General features: G+C 38.5%; 2 protein-coding genes across 11 annotated transcripts in view; one reads left to right on the plus strand and one right to left on the minus strand.

Moving 5' to 3' along the window:
- The window catches only part of LOC5569269 (complexin), an 865751-nt gene that overhangs the window by 63046 nt on the left and 777663 nt on the right, over positions 1–25042 (plus strand). The gene's annotated exons all lie outside the window — the stretch shown is intronic.
- The window catches only part of LOC5569272 (nose resistant to fluoxetine protein 6), a 29833-nt gene continuing 16685 nt past the window's right edge, over positions 11895–25042 (minus strand). Inside the window, exons 4-7 of one of the 2 annotated variants that reach the window (XM_021856745.1) lie at positions 13714–13966; positions 12976–13637; positions 12232–12909; positions 11895–12169 (exon numbers count right to left, since the gene is read on the minus strand). In XM_021856745.1, the coding sequence (XP_021712437.1) occupies positions 11978–12169; positions 12232–12909; positions 12976–13637; positions 13714–13966 (1785 nt within the window). In that variant the 3' untranslated portion in view covers positions 11895–11977. Of the gene's footprint in view, positions 12170–12231; positions 12910–12975; positions 13650–13713; positions 13967–25042 lie in introns of both variants that reach the window. The other variant, XM_001658368.2, reaches the window with a different exon arrangement.

Below are 25042 nucleotides of genomic sequence, written 5' to 3' on the forward strand. Positions count from 1 at the left end.
GAAATTACTCTGATTTTCGATAACCTAAAATAGTCGTTGAACTGAATGTCTAATGGACTAAATCGTCTTGGAAAATATTCTTGCTCATAAGCATCTGAGAAATTACTTATTTTGTTTGTAGGTCCTAAGTGGCTCCTAGATGATATCAATATATTGATGGATTGATGTTACTCCTCATTATTTATTTATTCATTTATTCACACCGTCTTCAGTTAAACTGTACATACTATTTTAACTTAATTGTATTTTTGTCTAAAATTAAAGTTCGATACAGAAAACATAAAAAGGATAATTTACGTTCAATCGTCTTCACATAATACAATAAAATCATAACAAAACAGACTAGAATAAACGTAATTCCTTTGACTAAATGAACGAACTCGAATACAAAATCATTACACTTTCCATAAACTCAAATATTACTCAAACAAAGACAATGACAACAAACACATATATTTCTAGCACTACACTCTTCCATCTATCATCGCTGACGGTTTCCAAGAATCTTTGTTCCTTTGAGAAAACTCTCGACAAGCTACACCACGCGGCCAAATTGTAGCAGTCAGAGCCAATACTTTTCAACGTTTAGCTAACACTATCTTGAAGGAAACATAATCCAGTTCTTCGCAGTTCTTCCAACTTGGAACCAGTTTAGTTACACCTTTATTGGGATTAGGATTGGGATACCAATCTCGTTTTCAGTAACGCGTCTATCGATATTTGACAAAAGCAGAGAATACGTATCATCACGGCTGTGTATAGATGAGCGCGAATATTCAGGCAAACATATACTCGAACTACTCGGGGGTTCAGGCGAAACAATTGGTTTTGAGTGGCGTTGTTGTCGTTGCGTTGACGCAGATGACGATGTTGAAGCAATTGCACCAGATATCTTTGCAAAAGAATTGTTGATGTAGTCAATTTGCAGTTTTAGATTTTCTAGATCAATTGCGAATGAACTATTATCTACCGGTTGAGCCTTAGGAGGCTCTGGAATGCAATCTCTAGCCTTGCAAAATTCGATCGTGCAGTCATCACATATCCAAACGATATTCTTCGATAGTGTGTATAAATCGTTCTCAGTGACACCGACACAACGGGCGTGAAACTTTCTCGCGCATCTACATTCACAGACAGTGTAAAGGCAGTTCGTCATGTCAATGTATGCGGAGCACTTTTTGCAAAGCGTATCCATTGTATCAAATTTTCGATGATTTTCGTGCTCTTACTAAGTCCAACCATTATATCCCGGGAGCACAATGAGTTAACACAGCGATACTAAGCAACGGAAAATCAATATTTTGCTTAATATGCACAAATTCGCGGAGAAAACATAATGCAAAGACGGAGCGGTTAAAACTTTACACTCAGGCGTACACTATACAGAATAACCTGTGTCATTTGAGTGTTACATCAATATTTTGGTACACATATTGAGCTGAAATCCGGAAAGTTTGTTCATGCATTTCTATGTTTCCCCTCATCATCCCTCTCAGTTTAACTTGGTAGCTGATAGAAATCGAAGTGAAGCGTGTTTTGTGTTTGTCGAATGATGTGTTCCAATTAACATTGAAAAAAATATCAATTTTGTAAACGGGATGTCAAGTTCCGTGAATCGTAAAAACCATTCCACAGTTGACGCGTAGATCTTCTGAAGACATCGTTAGATCTCCGCAATACATTCATCCCAATATTTTGGAGCATCGCCATTAGTTTTTTGAGCGAATTCGCTGTTACCTTTGAAAGAGCCAAAAAGTTTACGTTTCAAGGTGCTTCCATATTTTGGAGCAAGCCAAACTTATAAATTCTGTGTTATACCTTCATAACTGCTCACTGATACCGAAGACGGCTCTACCCCATTTGGCATAACGGCCATTTGGCATAATTTGAAAAATACATGTGGGAATAACACCATAAGCATCCCTACGTGTTCGCCCTGTTACGTATTGGCTTCCGATGATCAATCGATCAAGCAGGGGAACGTTTACGAAGTATGGAGTATTAACAAGTGAGAGCTATCGTTCAGTCACGTTTTCTGTTGAATATAAGTTTCAAACATTATCGCCGTGCTTAGAAGGTTTCGATATCCGAAGTTGTCCTCCGAAACGCGTATCTTTCCATCTTATGTGGGAAAAGTGTGGCTATTAACTAGTATTTCCTACATACATTTCCTCAAAAAAAAATCTCAAATTTAGACTCGATAAATCCAATGTGTCATCTTCGACTCTAGACAATAGAATTGAATTACTTCCGAGAGCCGACCAGCGCCTTCCAAGTCACACTTGTAGATGTGAGAACTTATTCGTATCGCTTCATGAAGGAGTAATATGAGGAGTATAAAATTTGCCACCATAGAGTGATCTCGCTTTAATCAATCGTATTATGCTCTCTGAGCGTATGTCTTTTTTTATTTGTGATAATGCTGTAGTTCGGTTTTTGACCGTGGCTTGGATGTCACAATTTTATCGCAGCTGGAAACGCAGTTATATGAAACTGTTTAGCTTAGTCTCTAAAAATGTTTTTTTTTTATTTCTGAGGGCGTAGAAACCAAATATAAAGAACTGCCAATGTTCTAAAGAAGGACAATCTCAAGAGAGATGGTTTGCCTTAAATGCTACAAAATTCAGAAGGGTAGTTAAACTATCGTTGAACGGCTGAGAATCTCGCCTATTTTTTAACAGTACATGTATTCGTAATGACGTGTTCTACAATTAGCGAGCCTTTAGGTATTCAACAATTTGCGAATTACTCTATTAGAAATTATACCTTCTTACAAACATAAACGGTTCTTTTTAGTTTGTAGCGTAACGAATCATACGCACGAAAAGATCGAAGTTTATTACATTGGATTGCCTTGATATCGTGTTGTTTGGAATTGCCCGGACGCTTCCAATCTAGGACACCGGCCTTAATTCACACAAATATTTTTTTTTTGGCTACTTCTATGCATGAATAATGTAGAAGAAGCTGCAGTTATGGAGTTTATGCAAAAAACAATTGTTTAATGTCGGCTGGATCTAGAACCGAGGCCTTAAAATTCCGACGTCCAGAGAAACAGCCACACACACTTGAAACCCTACATATCAAGCTCAACAGCAAACAGGCTGGGACCAAGGATTTTTTTCCCTTCCAAAAGAAGACGCGATCAGGGAGTTAATGTCTCAAAAAATCCCAACGGCGTCGATGATAATTGATACCCGACCGACTGGGGTGAGAAGCAATCACGCTTACCACTACACTATCGACACCGCTACGAGAAAGTCGGAATTAGGTCCAAAAACACCTAGAAACAGGCTACTGCCTGGCTTTTAAAGCGTCTATCAATTCGAAGCAGCACGGTATAAAAGTTAAGATTAGCTCAAATGCAAACTCAAAAGAACAGCTCATGTTTGGAGGAAGGTGAAATTTACTTATCTTTATTAATTTCTCTGCACCACCGCGTAATTTTCATTTCTGAACAATAGAAACAATTGGCTGCAATATTTTGCAGGTTTTGCCACTTCAACTTCTCCTCTAGACATATAACGTATACACTCCCGTGCATAAGTTTGGGTACACCCCCTAAAAAACATGCAAAAGTGTTCAGTCCATATCTCTGTGATTACACGTCAAGTTGAAGCTCTCTAAGCCGCATTCGAAAGGCAAAGAGTTATTCTTACTTCGTATGTATTTTTTTCAAAACCATTCTTTGAACTTTTATACTAAATTTGTACTTAAAGTTGTGACATTTTTCAAAAATCACACTGAAAAATCATGTCTAATTTCCTCAGCGTTCGATCGACGAAAATTTTAAATCAAAGTGTCATTAGAATCGTAATCTTATATTCCTTGAGGGGTGCTCACGAAATTTTTGCGGTAAAATATGAAAACTATTCAAAATCAATGAAACAGTCAGTCAAGTCATCGTGCAAAAGATTGGGTTCACCCCTCAGTATGGTGTATCGTGCAAAAGTTTGGGTTCACCTGAACTTACTTAAATCTGTGATGTCCCAAACAATGCACGCGCCATTATTTGCGCTCGAAAAAGCTTAAAATTATTAAAATCGGTTGAAAAATGGCAGAGATATTGACAAAAATGATGTGCGTGCAGCTAAGGTGAACCCAAACTTTTGCACGATTTGCATCATACTGAGGGGTGAACCCAAACTTTTGCACGATGACTTCACTGACTGTTTCATTGATTTTGAATACTTTCCAGATTTTTCCGCCAAAATTTGGTAGGGTCTCTTAAAAGAATATAAGATTACGATTCTAATGACACTTTGATTTAAAATTTTCGTCGACCCAATGCTGAGGAAATTAGATATGATTTTTCAGTGTATTTTTTGAAAAAAGTAACAATTTTAAGTAAAAATTTAGTATACAAAATTGTAAAAATGTTTTTGAAAAAATACATACGAAGTAAGAATAACTCTTTGCCTTTCGAATGCGGCTTAGAGAGTTTCAATTGGACGTGTAATCACAGAGATATGGACAGAACACTTTTGTATGTTTTTGAGGGGGTGAACCCAAACTTTTGCACGGGAGTGTACATGGAATTCAAAAAGTTCAAGTGAGTACTCAGCCGCACATGGAATTTCATAACTTATGAGAGTCAAGTCAATTCTTTTATTTGGTCAAACTATACACAACGATTCGGTTCGGTGTTTGTGTTTCAACACACTCAAACTTAAAGGTTTCAAGTGCTGATGCTGTTTTGAAATTAATTATCCCATATGCTTGGATCTCCATCTACACGATATGCTCAATTGCAGATGGAACTTTACATTGCTGATGTTTTTGTCATAAGTAGTGCTGTTAAATGTCATGAATATCACGTGACTTAGACATTTGAATATTGCCAATATCATCGTTCCCTGTGGAAAACGTCATCGGAAAATGACTATCGGTTGGCTATATTCGCTGATTCGATATTTCGCATGGAAGGGTCTTCTTCTTCTTTCTGGCATTAGGTCCCCACTGGGACAGAGCCTGCTTCTCAGCTTAGTGTTCTTATGAGCACTTCCACAGTTATTAACTAAGAGCTTACTGTGCCAATGACCATTTTTGCATGTGTATATCGCGTGGCAGGTACGAAGATACTCTATGCCCTGGGAAGTCGAGAAAATGTCCAACCCGAAAAGATCCGGTGGGATTCAAACCCCCGACCCTCAGCTTGGTCTTGTTGAATAGCTGCACGTTTACCGTTACGGCTATCTGGGCCCCAATGGAAGGGTGCTAAAAGCATTTCATTTTTTTTTTCAAAATTTTGACATTTAACAGCACTGGTCATAAGCCTCAAATGCACACTTTGAGACAACGAGTATTTCTTAATGTGTTTCCTTGAACTTCATATTACTTCTTCAAACTAAAAATCATGATCAATATTTTCCCCTTCTTCCAGTAAACTTTACTTATCTTAGACAAATATTTCAAGCACCAAAATTAACGTTTTGAAATGTGAGAGAAAAAAATTATTCCGCTCAATTATGCCAAATAGCCATTATGCCAAATGACTGTTATGCCAATTGGACATTATGCCAAATGACATTATGTCAAATGGCATTATGCCAAATGGCTTTATGCCAAATGGGGTAGAGTCACCGAAGACCAAGATATTGACATTCTCTCACTGAGTATGAAGACGTTGTATCGAACTTCCGGTAGTGGCTTTTTTCTTTCAGGTTCTAAAAAGTTTATTCACGAATTGCACGCAAAACGATCATCACACATACTCTGCTTTTTACATGAAATGTTTAACTATGAAGGACATCCACTCGGCACTTTCTTCCACAGTGAGCAAAGTGTAATGCGAAACGCGTCTTGATTCAATTTATTTACTGAGTAACAGTCTCATTGAACGCCTTGAAAAAATCCTGATTGAAAAAAAAAAACTCTGAAAATTTGACAGGCAATTTCAGTCTGACCAGTTATTGAAAAAGGATAAAAGGATTATATATAGGGTTTCATTTTATTTTTAGTCCTATTAGAATTCCTTAAGACAAATTATTCCAGCATTAAATGCTAATAGGTTAATGTGACTCAGTTATGGATTAAAGAGAAAGTAAACAAAGAGTGCCTTTCAATGTTAGATAGGTCATTTTGAAACGTTGCGCACGATTTCTTCCAGGAATAACTCCCGATTTTTTCCAGATATCTTGTAAGTATTGTGGGCTTCGTGGCCGTGCGGTTGGTGTTACCAAGCATTTAGCCGCATCGAGTCAAGGAGTGTGGGTTCGATTCCCGCTTCAGTTCGGAAAACTTTACGTGAGTAATGTATTTCCACTGTGCCACTCAGTGTTGATAGATTAACACTCAAATCTCAACCAATACGCTCTCCCGTGAGAGCAAACTCATTAGAGATCTGCTTCGCAAATCTCACTCACTCAACTCAATCAACTCAATCAACCATAATAAAGGATTACTTTAATTTAACCAGACTAATGAAAAATGATTGCCGTGTGTGAGTAACCTGTGGAAATACGACAATGAGTCGAAAAGGTAAGACATATCTATGATTTTTTGACTGCTGAGTTGCATGATTGACAACTCACGCATGAAAAATCTCTAGCGTGAGTGATGAGAAATTGAATTTTTCACAACAGTGGTGCCACTGGGTGTTGCATGCTAGTCTAGTATGGTGCTTCCTTCAAAGGACATAATAGTCCACTGGAAGCAATAACGTGTCGGTGTCGTTTAAAAAATGTATTTCACCAAGGAATCCTACAGAAAATCCTACATAAAAATGTCTAGGAAGTCCTGTAGAAATTTTCCAAGACTTGTTGTGTCGTTAAGATATTTCTTTAGATATTACTCTTGATTATGTTTTGGGACTCAACCATAAAGTCAATCCATCTCTTCTTAGATAAGTTTTTCAGGAGATTCCAAATGGGATTAATACAAGGATTTTATCTAAAGTGTTCTTTCACAAGCTTTCAAGAAACTAAATTCAACAAGAGCTTTTACAGCGATTCCTCATAGTATAGTTTTTTCTTTAGATATTTCATTTTTACTGAATTTTATTTCCTCATTCTTTTTACTAAGAATGCTATGAAAATTCGTCAATGTGTCTATTGAGCTTTTTTTTTTCTAAAAACACTCCAAGGATTTTTTTATATCCCTTGTTGAAACTTGTGGGATCTAAGGAACGATGTTGAGAGACTTCCTTTGAAAGCAGATGATTTTTTGTGTTTTTAGAAATATTTATAGAAAAATTATAGTTAAACCTAAAGTAACCATTAGATGAAGTCTGTAAAACATCTATGGAATAATTCCTACTGAATATATGTTTGAACATTTGAAGAAATTTTGAAAAAAATCTTTGGATTTTTCCCTAGGATATCACAGGATTTATAGCTTATTAAATCATTACTATACATTTAAGATGTAACTTCTGTATAAAATCTAGTTTCATCACTTGAGGTACTTTTGCTTTAATTCTAGAATTATTTTTCCGAAAGAGGTTCCTAATTTTCAAAAAAAAAAAAAAAATATCAGGAAACATTCTAAGAAAAAACTAATTTTAATTTGCATAAATCGTTAAGATCTGATTATCAACAGTATAAATGAAGAGGTTTGCACTATTTATAATGTACCGGATGTGGCGACTTGAACCTAATTCCTTGAGGAACCGGCTATCGTTTTGGTGGATTCTTAACCGTTTCAATTCTCCGAAACTAGAGATCAAACATAATAGTTCACTAAAATGCGTTCCCATAAGCTTGTCACAGATGTTTAAATACGAATTGGACACTTTATTGTAAATTTGAGGCATTTCGGGGACCCAAAAATGTTAATTTGTAGGACCAATCAATGCAGGAAACATGGTTATCCAATTCAATCATTCCTCAAAAGGTTCACATCGATATTTTTTTTCTTAAAATTTTTCGATATAGTGAACACAGTACAGCCGATTCCGGAAAAATTCTGTGACTTGAAATTTGCCTACCTCCAGGAGCACAAAAGCACAACACATTCTTTACCCGACTTGACCCAGTGATCCACCGGAATATCTCCGGCCACAGAAGCATTCCCGAAATCCTTCGGCCACTTTAAGAAACTAGATATGTGTGCGAGTATATTGACAAAAATTAATAGAAATCCGTTAAGTATTCGCTCAGTGGTGAGAGTTTTTGTAGTTTTTCTTCCACTCAAGCCTATACGGTTTAAACGTTGATATTATACCTTAAACCCGCTTTTTTTTATTCGTTAAACTTGTAAAAACATATATCTACATTTATTAAAAATACACAAAAACTTATTAACTCGCAATAATAACAAATGCTTCATAAACTTCAATATATTAGTAGATATTCAATTTACGGCTTAAAAACTTGAACAATTCATATAAAATTGTTTTTTCACTAGAATGCCATGTTTTGGCTAGATGTTGGTGAATACCTAAGTCAAAACATTTGTTAATTAAATGTATACACTCTTTCGAAACAACTTAAATTGCTCCATACTCTTTACTATTGCTCCTTTACATAAAGCGTGACAACAGGTTTGTAATCAACTGACTATTCATAAAGTCATGGTCATCAAGAGATGTTTTTTTTTTGGAAAGTGTGGAAAAAAAAGGAGAAAACTGTTTTTAACTAAGACTAGTTTTGATTGTAGACAAATTAGATGCTCTGCAAACTTTCCATAAATTTAATTCAAAGGAGAATGATGCTTAAAGGTTAAACTTATTTAGAAAATAACACAGATATGATTATCATATTTTAAAGCTGAAAAATTAGCCTTCAAATCACTTGCGCCCCCTCTAAATCGTAATATTTTTTGCTCAAACTTTGATTTTTTTTCTATATGATTTTAATTCAGAAGAGAACATTATTTTTTTGGGTTTGAGAGCTGCGTTATGTTTATCACTACCGTAATTTCGGGTGAAATTGATCATTTTTCAAGGTTTTTCTTGTCTGGTTTCTATAATGTTGACAATGCCAAACAACTGAATGCAGGAAAACAAGTATGAAGGTGAGCCTCATTGACTCAAGTACCGACATTTTTTAACAAATGTAATTTTAGTGCTAAAAAATATGTCTAAAATAAAAAATCGGGAGATCTCATTTCGGGGTGAAATTGACCACTTATCAATGCCATTATTGTTAGTTTTCAGAACAACTTTACATAATAAATTTGAGCTCCCTGAATCCGAATATGCTTGTCAAACTTTTAACAATACAATATTTATAGAAATAATGAATGTTTAAATTTCAAGAATAACGCAGAAAACGCCTAAATGTATGCAATTTCCAAAGGAATTTCTTGATATATTACAGAAATTCAATTATTTCAACCAAATCAACGAATTGGTACGAGTTTTGGTTATGAAATCTAGTTTGGGGATATATCTTTAGTATCCTCATAAACTTTCAGGATTATACCATGTCCAAATCCTTGTCTAGAACTAGAAGTTTATTGATGTTTGTCAACACTGCACCGTACAAGATTTTGAAATTTTACATTATTTTCATATAAATAAACATTTTTGAACGCAAAAAACTTCACAACACACAATTTGGACATACTTACGACAAACAACGTTCATTCACTGCAGGTTACATTGATATTTGTGCTCCATTAGGAAAAAAATAAAATCGAGTGACACAGTGATCAATTTCACCCTACTGATCAATTTCACCCGAATTTACGGTACCGTAATCCGGGGTAACATTGATCAGCGGGGTAACATTGATCGGGATGACTCATCTTGTTAAACGTTCAAATAAAGATTTATTGATGAAACATTTTCGAACCATGAATGGTGCCTCTCTTTCGTATATTTATAAGCTAATGATAATTAAGGTTTTTGCCAAAATTGCTTTTAGTTCATGCGCAAATTTGTCAACTTTTTGAAACAATGATTTCTATCATTTTCACTGACACTACCGAAAATTCATGTCTCACATGAGTTCTGCAGACGATGTGATCAAGGAAAATGCGGGTTTTACTAAAAATGGCATCGCCGAAAACGATTCCGTTGTCAAATCTTTCATAAGTTTATTCAATTAGGCAACATTAACTAATTACTATTACGAATGTAGAACTTCCTGAGGAAATTGCCTACTTTTAGGCGTATTCCGCGGTTCACGGTGTTTTTAATTTTGAAATAACTCAAAAAGTAAATGACTTGTAAGAGTTTGGTCTTCATATTCGGCTTCAGGGGCCCTGATTTTAGTAAGTAACGACATTTCCAATATTAGCGAACGTTGTTTACTTGGGTGATCAATGTTACCCCATATCAGCTGAATCAAAAAATCACTTAAAACATTTATTTAAACATGTTTAAATCTTTCGAAAAACAAAATAAAATTCATAGTTAGGAGCGGTGGGTGCCAGTACTTATTTTAAAAATATAAAACTTGTAACATTTGTATTGTGAAATGAAAAATTTAAGAAAAACTAAAAAAAAATGATCAATGTTACCCCGGATTACGGTACCATCTTTCAACTGTTTGGGTTCCGATGTAAGTCAATACTAAAACTACAATCTACAAATATTTAAACTATCCGACAAGTACTCGGCGATAGACCTAACCTACTCAGACGAATAGTTTCTTGGCGAAGTCTCATAAAATCGATTCCTCAATCCCCTTCACGAACTGATCGAGATATCGGGTATCTGATCGTTCGAGGTGATTCCAGTTAGAACCAGGCAATACTAGTGTTTCGTCGTGTTCTACTCAAAAAAAAAAAAAAAAAACAACTTTGCAACCGTTAGTGTACTCCGTTTCTTACATTACATTCTCAACGATCACGCTTCATTTCCTGCATACCTCATAGAATCTGAGGCCATCCTTAGCCGAGTGGTTAGAGTTCGCGGCTTCAAAGCAAAGCCATGCTGAAGGTGTGTGGGTTCGATTCCCGGTTGGTCCAGGATCTTTTCGTAATGGAAATTTCCTTGACTACCCTGGGCATAGAGTATAATCGTACCTGCCACGCGATATACGAATGCGAAAATGGCAACTTTGGCATAGAAAGCTCTCAGTTAATAACTGTGGAAGTGCTCATAAGAACACTAATCTGAGAAGCAGGCTCTGTCCCAGTGAGGACGTTAATGCCAAGAAGAAGAACCTCATAGAATCAAGGGCTGATGAAGACTACGTGTTCGGGCATATCCTTCAGGTTCTCGTACTTCAGATAAAAAGTTGACGCATAATGGCGAACCTGGTGCTGAGACTTTCGGAAACAGCCTTGCTTCAATCTTCAAGTTCTAGAAATCACTTACGAGAACTAACAAGATTCCGAGTAAATTGAGGTTTTCAACACACATTTCTAGTCTTAAAAATTGATTATTTATGTCGCTCATTGAATGCACCACAAAAAAAAAAACTCAAAACTAGGCCTTTACCGGTAGCAAATGTAAATCCCCACGGCCACCCATGAATCATGTTTTACGACTCATAGTGACAAAGGTAAATTACCTTACGATTGGTCATAAAAAAGCGCTCGTAAAATTTTCACGGGTTATTATTGCTTCTAAAGTATGCTGTATGTGTTTTTTTCCCTGTAAATTCGTTTCAACGGACTGATTCACCAATCTCTTCTGCGACTGCCGGTAACCGGTTTGAGCTGAACGGCTGGTTGGAAGTCGGCTTTTCGGATGTTTTGATTATGTTTGAGTAGACGCGTGTCAGATCCACCTTTTTTTACAGCATACCAGACAGCGATTCACAAGTGACGATTGATTAGTGTAAGATGGAGATTTTTGTTGTGATAATTTAGCTACCGTGTCAATCAATCAAATGAACATATGAGCGCTACACATAAATGATTACAAACATTGAGCTCATTAAAATAATCTTGCCTTTGATCTTTTTAATTACGATTTTGTTTATTCGAGACTTGATTAACATATTAATGAGCTACCTAAAGGGACGTGATAGAACCACCGCTCTCAAGCATTCCGATGATTAAAAATATTACTTCTATATTTACAAATGAAAATGCGATGGACCCGTATGATGTGATTGTCTTCTGCATCGAAAACTTAGCGCTAGGTGCAGCCACCTTGTTCCACTCTTTGCTCAGCTGGACCTTGTGTCTGCTGAATGTCACGTACTTTGTTGTTCACTTTCCGCCTATCCAGAAGCTCTTTAAGGGCCGCATTACTCGGTAGCTCCACCAGTAACGTGAGTAGCGTACCAAAGAACAAGGTCCACCAAAAGATTTGCGAAGCCCATATCGACTGTAAACGTAGAAATATGTCACAAAACTAATGAACTCATAAAATGTTCGATCCCAACTTACCACTCCTCGCTCATTGGTGTACAGCGGTCCCTTTACGCCTGAGTATACGACTTCAATGGTAGTGAAGTGGATGAGATAGAATCCAAAGCACAGCTTTCCAGCTACGCCGAAAAACGAATGGCTGAAGAGCTTCTTCCAGATGTAGCTACTGGAAGCCAAAGCAAGGCCCAGCTGCAGTACGGTTGACATTACTGCCCAGGACTGCTTGAACAATGTCGAGTAGACGGCCTTCAGCACGGGTTGAATGATGTCGCGATATTCAAGGACCCAGTAAACGGATGCCATGCAGGAAAAGTAGTACACTACCGATATCCAGAAAGCAAATCGGAACCACTTAGAACTCAAAACTGCCTTCGGTGAGTCACGATATCGGTGGTAGATAAACCCGGCCAGCATTCCCAGCGAATACGCTCCGATGTTCTGATGGAAGGGGAAGTAGATGTCGTACTGATAGTTGTGCTCTCGGTTGTACCGATCGGCATTCTTCATCCGGTTGGTCATCGCAGGTTCTATATCCTTGACATACGTGGTCAAGGTCGGAATCAGGGCAGCACAGACAAACGCTACCGTGAAAATATACTTCCTCGTCCAAGGCCATCGCCAGATCATCATCATTACCACCATTCCGTAGATGAACAACTGCATGTCAACTGCCAAGTACCACGATTGGATCAGACACTGCAAAGATAAAGTATAGCATTTAAGATTCAAACAAGAATTTCTACAACAATTTATCTAGCTCACCGGTTGATCCGTTCGAATATAGTTGTTGAAGAACAGCAAATTGGCCCACCACCACCGTCGGCAGTTCTGTTCGGCTTCACCGATGAACTGCTGCCCAATCGGTCCGTCCAGATAGCGATGAATAATCGCACACTCTACAAGAATCACGAAGGCATACGCTGGCAAAATTCGGCACAGTCTGTTTTTCAGCTTATCCCAGAAGATAGAGTAGCTGAAGTCCGGATTCTTGCGAATGTGCTCCAGGAAGTTGATTGTCAGCAACATTCCGGAGATTGAGAGGAACGTCTGTATGTAGTTTTGAAACTCCGCTACGAAGAACATGAGCGTCGGGTCCTCCTGTAGCATTTCCATATAGTCCGTGTTGGACTGCGGAACTTTGTTGTGAGCCATGGTCGCGTGAAGGAATATTACCCGACACATTTGAATGAATCTGAACGCCTCCAAAAACTGAAGATCCGTTCGGATCTTACTGTAACCATGATTTTTCAGTCGGCAGAAATTTCGTGGAAAGGAAAACGATACAAGAAGCCGCTCTCGTCGAGACTTGGGGTCCCGATCGTAGTAGGTGTCGGGACAACCCTGGAGGCTCCTTTGGCGTACATCGTACGTTGTGGAAGCGATGAAAAAGACGGACAGTGCTATCACAACGGCGTAGAATAAACCTTCGGCGAAATCTGTTGGATTAGGGGAGCTTATTAGAGTCTCTAGGACTAAGATCGTCATCCGCTCAATACTCACCCACTGGCCGGTCCTCTTGCTCTGGCGTGTAGCAATGGTAGATTTTGACGAAGTTGCCTATCTCCAAATTATATTGCTGCTTCAATCTCGTGTTGATACAGGATCTGGCAAGTTTGGCGTAAAGATCTAGCGCTGTCAGATCATCCACGTTTGGAAGCTCACCGGATGATCGAAGCGACGCTTCGCAATCCTGAATGCAGATTCCTCGCTCCAGCAAGGTGTGATCGTAGTGCACCTCACTTTTGGAGAAATCCTGGATAACAAGTGGAAAGTCAGATAGTTATGAAAAGTGTCTCAGTATGCTGTAACGCATGATTATATATATATGATATATGATATATGATAGGGTAGATGTACCAATAGTGGAGGTACTAAGCGCGAATTAACTTCATTTAACCGCTTTAATTCAAGAAGCGCAATTAATGCACATGTTGATGTTCTAACGGGAAGTAACGACCATTGACTTAATGAGAAAAGTGATTTCATCGTAGTAATCCACGGCATGTCAGTGAAAAATAATACCTCTACTATGGATCAGTGCACGAGTTATTTACGTGATCATGGCAACGAGTGAATTCAGCACCGCTCAAACGTCAAATTAGTGAACTGGTGCATCGGTCCATGGAGCGATGCATGAGTTCACTATTTGACGTTTTAGCGGTGCCGTGTTATATACGTGACCATGGCAACGAGTGAATTCGGCACCGCTCAAACGTCAAATTAGTGAACTCGTGCATTGGTCCATTGATACACTGTTCCTTTAGTTGCGGTATATTTTTTAATTGTGTTCCTATAGTTGCGGTATCCGTTGTTTTATTATGGGATCCTCCACTTTAGCGCAACTATTGGTACAAGCAAGAACAGGTTTAGCAAATTTAGTGATTTTTCATCAGTTTTCAAGCAATTTGGACGCTCTTTTCAACTATTCCGTGTATCAACAAGCCAATACGTCGTTGGCAGTGTCGGTTCTGTGGCTAATGCAATAAAATCAGTGAAAAGGGCACTACCGCAACTATAGGAACACCCACAACTAAGAGAACACTTACCCTATATGATATATGATATATGATTATATATACACAGCCATTCCATGAAAAACCGATCTAGTGGGTCTCCGAATTCCGTGCAAATTTGCTATTTTGTTCCTTATCCGAAATGAGGATACACGTATTTTTGGATTTTTTGATTAGGGTGACCATTTCCGAAATAGGGTGACCAGAAATATCGATTTTGCAAAATTTTTATTTTTAAAAAATATAACTTTTGAACCATTTGACCGATTTTCAATCTTTTTGGACGAAATGAAGGCTAAAGATTTTGACTTTTCGGGAAAAATATAAAATTTCACAAAAATTGTGTTTTTTACATGAAAAAACTCAATAGTTTCCGTTTTTTCGTGTTTTGAAGGCCTCGGGACCAAAGAGGCTATTGCTGCTCTCATTTTTTCTTAAAAGTTCAGAAAATTTCACGTAAACTGTCAAATTTTCAGCGATGTATGGTTTTTAGTTTTTGAGATATATTTTTTTGAAAATAAAAAATCAGTCATTTTTCATCGGCACACACTGTAGATCTCAGCGCATTAGATTTGTAATGTTTAAAAAAAATCATAACTTTTGAACAGCTCAACCGATTTCCAATATTTTTTTATGGAATGAAAGCTTAAGGTCTCAACTTTTCAGAAAAAATAGAAATTTTTGGAATACACGATTTGTTGTTGGAGGAAGCAGCTTTAAAAAAGTTCACCCCAAGGGGTTTTTCCCTGCTCCACCTTAAAAAAAAACACACACAATGTTAAAATATGATTTATATGATTTATGCGCAACTCAGACCTCCGATACATGATTTCAAATTTCTAGCTTCAAATGACAAGCATATTCAATGTTGAGTAGCGTACATTTATCACGTAACGCTAAAGCAGAACCCCTCCGCTACGCTTTTGCTTAGCTTTATTTTTCTGTAATGCTAAGGCCAATGTTTTACAATTTCTGGAATACCCAATCAGAGGCTGCAGGGTTTGGATGCAATTCTGTATGAAAATCTGACAAATTTTGTATACTATCATTACATATACAGCAAAAGTTAGGTTCTTGTACAAAATTTGCATTAAAATCTTACATTTGCTTAAAGAAACCCTAATGATTTTTGTGTATGAATCGATATTATACAATTTTCGTAAGTTTTATTTTTAGGTAAAGAATTTAAGGAGGAATTGTAGGAGAATTCGCTGCAGAAATCCTCTAGAAAGATTTTAGTTTCTTGAAAATCCCCTGGAAGATATTCAATACGAACTCTTGAAAGAATCTTGAAAAGAATTTTTGCAGTAATGTAAGGAGTTATACCCATAATACCTAAGAGAATCTTAGAAAGAATTCCTGGAAACAATGTTGGAAAATATCTATAGAATCAAGACAGATATATTTATTTTTTTAAATTTATTTGAAGTTCTGGGAAAATCTCTGGAGGAATCGTTTCTTAGTTCTTAAAGTATCCCTGGGAAAAAATGGCGATGGGTCGTGTTTATAACTGCTGCTGAAAGTTCTTAAGGTGATTATAGAACGAAGCCACACCTTAAATTTTCAAGAGCACAAGACGAGAGAACCGAACAGCGCTCCGCGTTGAAAATTTATTCCATTGGTCACCACCAGCAAGCAAGCAATTTGATTGATTTTCAACGCGAACTGTTGTCAGATTCTCCAGTCCTGTGCACTTGAAAATTCAAAGTTTGGCTTCGTTTTATAATCACCTTAAGTGAAAATGTTTTTTTTTCTTGATTTTTCTCTAAAATAATACCGAGAGGATTTGCTTTACGAATCCAAGAAAAAAATCTCTGGAGGTATTTTTTATGGAATCACTGGAGTTGAATTTCAAGGAATTATTACAAATTCTTTTCAGATATCCCTGAAGCAGGCGCTCATGATTTACTGAACTGTACTGCTCAGCATCTTTCACAAATCTCTTTTATTATTTTTTGTGGCATGTAGTCTTCCCTGCTGGGGTAGAGTCTGCTTCTCAACTTAGTGCTCTGTGATCACTTCCACAGTTATTAGCTGAATGCAGTCGGTTTTCCTATTAAACACGTTCCTATAACGCGCATTCCTATAAGACACAATATAGCGTTATAGGAGACCCAGGACCTATGGTATTTCATCAATTTGGGGATGTTGTCTCGTATGCGTTGAGAGATAGCACACTACTGTCTTCGGTGATGTTTCAGCGATTGTACCCCGTTTGGCATAAAGTCGTTTGGCATAAGGTCGTTTGGCATAAAGCCGTTTGGCATAAAGTCGTTTGGCATAATGGTCGTTTGGCATAATAGCCGTTTGGCATAATGGTCGTTTGGCATAATGGCCGTTTGGCATAATGGTTGACTTAGAATGAATATCGGCATTTTCGAAGCTTTTACCGAGATCAACACCACCGAGCTCATAGAAAAATTTTGGCTGGACGGGTTTTTTTGTGAAGGGGTTGGGAATCCAACCCATGACCTTCCGCTTATAAAGCGAAAGCGTAACTTCAAGGCTACAGGCCTTATTTAAGAAAAAAAATAAAAAGCAATTAAATAGTTAATGTGCCCTCTTTTGGCCTTGAGGACTTGCTGAAGGCGCTTCGGCATGCTTTTCACCAGGTTTTGAAGGTGTTGTGGATCTAGTTCTTCCCAGGCGGGCTCCAAGGTTTCAAAGTAATTTATTGTTGGTAACACCAGTATTTTTGTGGGTAACACCAGTTTTGTCAACCCTGGCATCGAGAAACGTCCGCAAATTTTCGATGGGGTTGAGGTCTGGGCTTTGTGGAGGCCATTCTAGCGGTTTAATCCCACAAGACCGGAAGAAAGACTTGGTCTTCTTGGCAGTATGCTTTGGGTCGTTGTTCTGCTGAAATATGAATTTCTCTTCAAGGCCCGTCTGGATCAGTGAAACCTCCAGATTTTCCCGCAAGATGTGGTGTAGGAATCTGCCGTCATTATTCCGTCGATTTTCACGAGGCTTCAAACTCCACCCCATAAAAAACACCCCCAGACCATCACATTTCTTCCTCCATGCTTCACCGTCCTTGGATGTGGCGCTCCTGAAGCTCGAGATGTTTAAACGAAAGCGGCGGGCTCGTGTGTGGTGCAAAATATCTTGGTGAAAAAAGGGAAAATTTATTTGCAAAATATTAAAAGCTTTTATCCAAAGATCTATTGATGGTGATTGAAACAATATTTTTTTTTCCAGCATATCTCGAAAAGAGATCATGTGTTTGCAAACAAAAATATGTTGAATAGTGGCGGATTCTAAAGTAACTATCATTCTAACAGCACGTCTTGCAGGAACTTATAAAATAGCTAAATATAAAAATGGTTTAAAAAAAATGAAAACAGTGTAAATATAAAGAACAGCCTATTTTTAAAAGAAGGCAAAATTTATGATTAAACCAATAGAAGATTTTACGCCAAAAATTATTGCGGTATAATAAAACGAAAAGCCATAAAAACTTACGTTCAGAATCATTTAAGTGATTGTGCTACTTTTCAACGAATATCGATTCCTCGAATGCCAGTTCCCCGAATGACCCTTTTCCTCGAATTCCATTTCCTCGAATGACCCGTTTCTCCGAAAAGTGGTGCAGTTTAATTAGGTGCTATAATGGTCTTCAGCGGCTGGATGGTGAACGAGAAAGAACGATAAGCAATCAAAAGAAGGAGGTATTCTGTCATTCTGTATAGACACATGTTCCCAAAAATGCTGAGGACGGTAAAACTCGAAAGAAAACCGCATATTATATAAAGAAGGGTGCATATCAGATGACCAGTTTATAAAGAAGGGTGCATATCAGATGACCAGTTCGCTCACCAGCCTGAAATGTATAAAGTTACGACAATTATGAGTGCCGAAAACTTTTCAGGAAAGTGGGCTATTTTGGGAAGCGGGATATTCGGGGAACTGGCATTTGGGGAACTTGCGTTCGGGGTCGTCAGCCGTGGAACTGATATTGGGGGAAAAGTTGCACAACCCATCGAAGTAACTGCAGTATTCGATTTCTCTTTTCGCTGATAACTTGAGCAGCTCAATGTTATCAATTGCCACCCTTTACCAGTTGAGAACAAAAAAATATTTAAAAAATATAGATCCGATGTACAGCCTATATATAAAAGAAGGTGAAATGTATTTAAATTTTAAATCAACAGTTTTTATACCAATAATGATGTAACCATAATATTTAGAAAAAAGAAATAGAATGTTTGAAAGAAGGGTAAATTTGTGCTAAATATATCAAAATCTTCATTGCAAAAAAATATTCCAAAAGCGGAACTCAAAAGAAGAATTATTAGTTAAAAGAAGTTTAATTTCTGGATAAATGGTAAAAAACTATTGGCAATAACTTTCCTAATATGCTTTAGTTTATTCAAGAGCATATGTTTGTTAAATAAAGTGACATTTTGAATCAACAAGCCTGTTATCACCAGAAAGATTCAATAGAAACGTAAATACGAATGTCTTAAGAAATTCTTGGTTTCAGACTCATTATGCCAAACGACTATTATGCCAAACGACCATTATGCAAAATGACCGATATGCCAAACGACTTTATGCCAAATGACCATTATGCCAAACGACTTTATGCCAAACGGCTTTATGCCAAACGACTTTATGCCAAATGACCTACCACCGTTTCAGCACTCAGTACGATCTACCTTTAGGAGTTGAAGATCATCCTTTAGTTGAGAACTTGGCTAGTAGGGCCGGTTTTTCTGACTTGTACTATATGAACCTTGAGGGACAAAAATGCAAACTTTGTAATATTACATATCTCTAGATCCTGATGTTGATATCTTCGGAAGAGTTGTTTAGTAGCTCAAAGGTGCGTCATTCTGATGCGGAATTACGCAAACAGGTGGCGGATATTTTGCGGATAGCTCAGTAGCCTGACCACGTAGAAAGATGGCGTTTTCGACAAAGTTGTTCAGTAGCACAAGGGTTAATATTAGTTGAGCCAAGAGATTCACAATTTTGCCACTAGTCAGCGCTAGTGAGCATGGAACTTTTGTTTTGCGGATAGCTCAGTAGTCTGACCACTTAGACAGATGGCGTCTTCGACAAACTTGTTCAGTAGCCCAAGGGCCAACATTATTTGAGCCAAAACATTCAATATTTCGCCACCAGTCAGCGCTAGTGAGCATGGAAAAGTTTAATGCCCTAGTTTGTTAGCCCTTGTGCTTCTGATCAAATTTGCCTCCTCTTCGCTGCTTCGTCCAGTTTTAACTTTAGTCATTCCGACGATAATGCCTTCTTAGCTTCATCACCAACCCACAATCGTTCACACCGGACTCTGACGCTCCCAAAGCCAATGAATATCATTCTCCAAATGGGTTCTACAACAATCTAGCTGGTTTAGAAATGCTTATTCGCGAATTTCCTTCTTGGTGTCTGGCTCTACAAGAAATCAACAAGGTTAACGTCGCTCAGTTTGATGAATCTCTCGGCGGAAAATACAGTTAGACCATAAAAAAATGTCAACTTCCTTCACTAAGTTGGTATTGGCATTCTCAACTCTCTACCATTCGAAGTCGAAGAAATCGATTCGGACCTCCCCATTGTTGGAGGTCGACTCCAAAGAAAGCATCATTAAAGTTTTTCTCTAGAAATGGGCAAAACGGTTCATCTCTGTGAACGGATCCGACCCGAATCACTCATATAAGTGAACCGGATCTTTTGAACGGTTCAGTGGCTCAGCGGCTCGCAAAGAAAGAGCGAACAGAAAACAGAGTGATTCACTCCCTGTTGCGCGACATGCTTAAGAAGAGAGATAGAAGCAAAATGTGCTTTGCCATTCAAGTGAGCACTTTTTCTCTCTATGCTTCATATGCCTGTATGCAAGTGAGCGGAGCAAGTAAGTTGTTTGGCTATATATGATGAGAGTGCGGAGAAGCAGCAAACTGTGTTTGCATGTGTGCCGTGGCGCATAAAGCAAGGCACGTGTCAAGCGTAATAATAAAGCCGAGAATCGAACGAAGTAGAATAGGGGAAAAGCATCGGTTTGTCCTTTATCTGCGTCATTTTTTTTGTCTGATGGATCAGGAGTATGGATCAAATGAACCGACTCTTGCGAAAAAAGAGCCACGGATCACTCGTTCTTTTGAGTGATCCGGTTCTTTTGAATGGTTCCGATTCTTTTCGCCCATCTCTATTTTTCTCCCATGTGGAGTCATTCAAGACTTCCACAAACGTATGGCCAAAGCTATTGAATCCATTCCTGGTCTCACCATGTTTGTTGGCGATACAAACTCATATCATCCTGCATAAGGTGGTAATCGATTCGATACCAAAGGAGTAGCACTACTTGATCTCTTTGAGGAAATTCATATAATTGTGTTGAAAGAAGGATAAGATCCCTTTTTAACGGACACTTCTCTTCCTGCATAGATGTTTCAGGTGCCAGTCGGTCTATTCTAAGCAACTCAAGAAAAACGTAACTTCTATCAGAAACTCAACGCATTCCGCAATGGCTTCGTGTTGTGAAATGTGCAGGAATAAGGATAGAATTTTCAAGAGCATGTATCAGAAGAACCAAACAAAAAGATGGGCCTGGAGAGGCTGGCCATTCGTCTGCACCGGCTGATAGGCATAATCTGGGAAACAGAACAGCTACCTGATGAGTGGAATCATGGACGGGAAGCTCACGAGACTGATAAGAGCGACGATGGACGGTGTGCAAAATTGTGTGAAGGTTTCAAGCGAACATTTCTCGCGGAACATTACTAAAGGACCTATCTAACATTGAGAGGCTCTCTTTGTTTACTTTCTCTTTCATTAATAACTGAGTCACATGAACCTCTACTGTTGCGCTTTTTGTATGAAACGCTAGTCAAGGAAATTGACTTTCGATCCATAGTGAAAAACTTCCCAAAATCTTTAGTATTCCACTGTTATAATCGAAAGAGAACGAGAGAGGAGAGAATCTCTCATTTGTACATAGGTCCTTTAGTAATGTTCCGCGAGATTTCAGTTCGTTCGGATCCCGCCGGGGACTACGACAAGGTAATGGACTTTCGTGCCTGTTGTTCAATATTGCGATAGAAGGTGTTATGCGTGGCACGGTGTGGGACTCATGTTAGGCGTGCATAACCACTAAAAAACTTTCCCTACTGCTCCTGTGCCTCGTTTTCTCCCGGAACTACATCACGCAACTTCATCAGGGGAGGGCTGTGCTCATGCACTTCTGTGCGCATTCACTTCGTCAGTCTCAGCCTCTAGCTGCCCACTACGATATTTCTACGATGTGTCTGCGACTACTCGATTTGCCCAATTGGGGGTTGATGATCTCGCCGTGCTTTGAACAGCTTTTTGTGCGACGACGCTTACTGTCCTCGCGTCAGAGCCCTGTTGAACTTCTACTGGAGGCTTATGTGCATTTCGTTGCTCTACGACGACTCGTTCTTCGCTGCTGCTGTTCGAGCTCTCCTCGTAGACCAGTTGGATGCCGAGGTCGGTATAGCGAATCCGGTTGGAGGATGGCTTCCGGTTCACTGGCACTCCAACTACTCAAGCCGGTGATACGCTACGTACTACTCAGAGTTGTCCCCGGCGGTGGATCTATCCTACTCCGACGAAGATTTCCCCAGCGACGGAAGATCTCTCGAACCGATGCTATCCGTGCAGATGCTGAAGCCGGACCTGCAATTCCGGTGATGGGAAGCTTCCGGTTCACAGGCGCCCCGACGATCATTTACCGATGCAACAGCGCGATCTACTCAGCTAGTTCCCGACGGTGGACTAAGCGTAAGCTGATCATTCCGTGTTTTAGTTGGTGACTCAACCTCACGACACTATCCTGAAGAGACCGGAGTACCTTTGAGGATTCCTCATCTCCGTGACACTCTTCTTAATAGCAATGAACACAGTATTTTCGGTACTCCCAAAAGGATCTATATTTTTGTTTATGAAGATGACACATTGCTGTGTGCGTTTGAAATACAAATATCAAATGCGGGAACACCAAAGATATATTTTTCTTGCTAGGGCGGCGGTGCTTTATGTAGTTGTTGCTAGGTGTCCTTTGGTTGTTTTGTATTACCGCATTTAGAGGAAGCTTAGTTTTGATTTGCATCTCAAATGCAAACAGCAATACTGTTGATGTAACAGGCCCAACCCTTGGACGTACCAGGATTAGAGCCCAAGCTGCGGTCAGCGCCGTCGTAAAATGGACCAAATCCATTCAATTTAGCCTATCTGCTAACAAAAGCGTATGTTGTCATGTATGCAAAAACCGACATCGAATTCGAACCAAAGATAATCCAGTAGGGTAACGACTGTTTATTTCGTTCATAACCGCTAACAGTTGGCGCCAGCGGCAAAAAGTACAGACAACAACCTTTCGAACATTCAGTTTCTCTCACTGGCCGCCGAGCAGCGACACTGATGTTTGTATTCCATCGAAGAAGTAGTGATTAGGGATCAAGCGTAATGTGTTCAGTAGACTGGCCCTTAAACAAAAAAGTTGTAAAACTCAACGGAGCACCCCTTAGATATATGCCTTAGGGTAAGAAAAAAACTCTCTCAAAATTTCAACTCATTTGGTTGCTCTCCCAGCTGGCGCATTCAATTCGAAGTTAGTATGGAATATTCGTTTCAAATATATTGAAAACCGACCCTATGTCACTGTTTCGCTCTGTATACCAATGAATCGCGTTCAATTGAGCTCAGAATGACAAATTCACTAGTTGATACCCTAATGAACATAGTTGCAGAAGGTTGTATCTGGATTAAGGCTCATTTTCATTAACCTTTCAGTTGTTGAAAGTTAAGCATAGATCAGCACTTCCGTACCATCACATATATGTATGCGCCTTGTGTAGCAGCTCGCCCAGCGTCATAGGTGGCTATGATGCGTTTAGTGGCCACCACCCAGATATGTAGAAGAAATACTAAGCAGTATAGCAATTCTAATTCAGATAGATAAAACACCAACTTTCTCAATTTTAATCACGATACAACCTTCTACAACATTGTTCACTATGGTATCAAGTAGTGTTTTTGACATTCTGGGTTCAATTGAACGCGATCAACAATTTTCTTGACCCAAACAGGAGATGATGTGCTGTTTCCCATATGTTTGAGCTAAAAATCCCATATTAATTTCAATTAAATTGCGCCAGTTCATGGAACGACCAAATGAGCTGAAATTTTCAGGATGCCTTCCTGTAATCCTAAGGAATAATCCTGGGGGGGTGCCCCGTGGAATTATACAACTTTGTTTTACTCCCATACTGAGCTGGGCCAGTCTAGTGTTCAGCTTCCATGGTGCTTTCTTTGCTTCAGGATTTCGTTTTTACTACCACTGAAAAAGAGCCATCTATTGCCTTTTCAGTTTTGAATATCGCCCTATTCCAAAAAAAAAAAAACGGTGAAATACTCGGCGTTAGAATCGATCGCATTCTTTCAATCTAACAACATTTCGACGTTGTGAAGGCCAGCTGTCGCTCTAGACGGAATCTTGTTCGCACTATGTCACGCCTTCATCGCTCCAATAACCGTGCAATCCACTTTAAAGTTGCTAAAGCCATCATCATCGTAGATAGCCGCTTACTTTACGGTATAGAGCTAACCTGCATCGCCACCAAACTACTAGTAGACACGTTAGCCCCAATTTATATCAGTTACATCAGAATAGTATCAGGACTCCTGCCATCTACTCCTGAGGGATTCCACGGAGGCATGCAAGTCGATTCTGATCGATTATTTCAAAAATATCTGAAACTTTGCACAGTTTTTCAGTTCCATCTAAATCGTCATTTTCCGATATCAAATCTTCAAGTTGAGTCACGACTAACTTTTCAAAAGGGTGTATGTGAAAATGGTTCAAAAATATTCCAAAAGCTGCACAGCTAAACGGTTCGTTCGATTGTTAGACAACTAAAGAAACAAAGTTAGACAACTAAATAAAGATTCAAAAAAAAATACACACAGTAAAAAAAATTGTTTTTTGCATTAAAAAACATCATTTTTGTCACAAAAACTCAAATATCTCAAAACCCTATCGGAATACCAACGTAATTTTTTGAGGGAAAACGGTCCATTATATTAGCTATCTACCATAAAAATTTGGTGATGGTAAGCCAATAAACAAAAAAGTGATGACATTTCAAATATTTCACAAATTTGACACATAGTGAATTTTTTTTTTTTCATTGTTATTTTTTTTTAGGACCGCAGTTTGTTGCTGAATTTTTTGTTAAGGGTACCACATGAGGTTAACAAGTTGTTTTCATGATATTTTATTCAATTATTCATAACTATTATAGCATCTATTAGAAAGTTAGACGCGATCCAGTGTTGTGATCTAAAGTCTT

This window comes from Aedes aegypti, chromosome 1 (assembly GCF_002204515.2).
Source record: "Aedes aegypti strain LVP_AGWG chromosome 1, AaegL5.0 Primary Assembly, whole genome shotgun sequence".
NCBI classification, from domain to species: domain Eukaryota; kingdom Metazoa; phylum Arthropoda; class Insecta; order Diptera; family Culicidae; genus Aedes; species Aedes aegypti.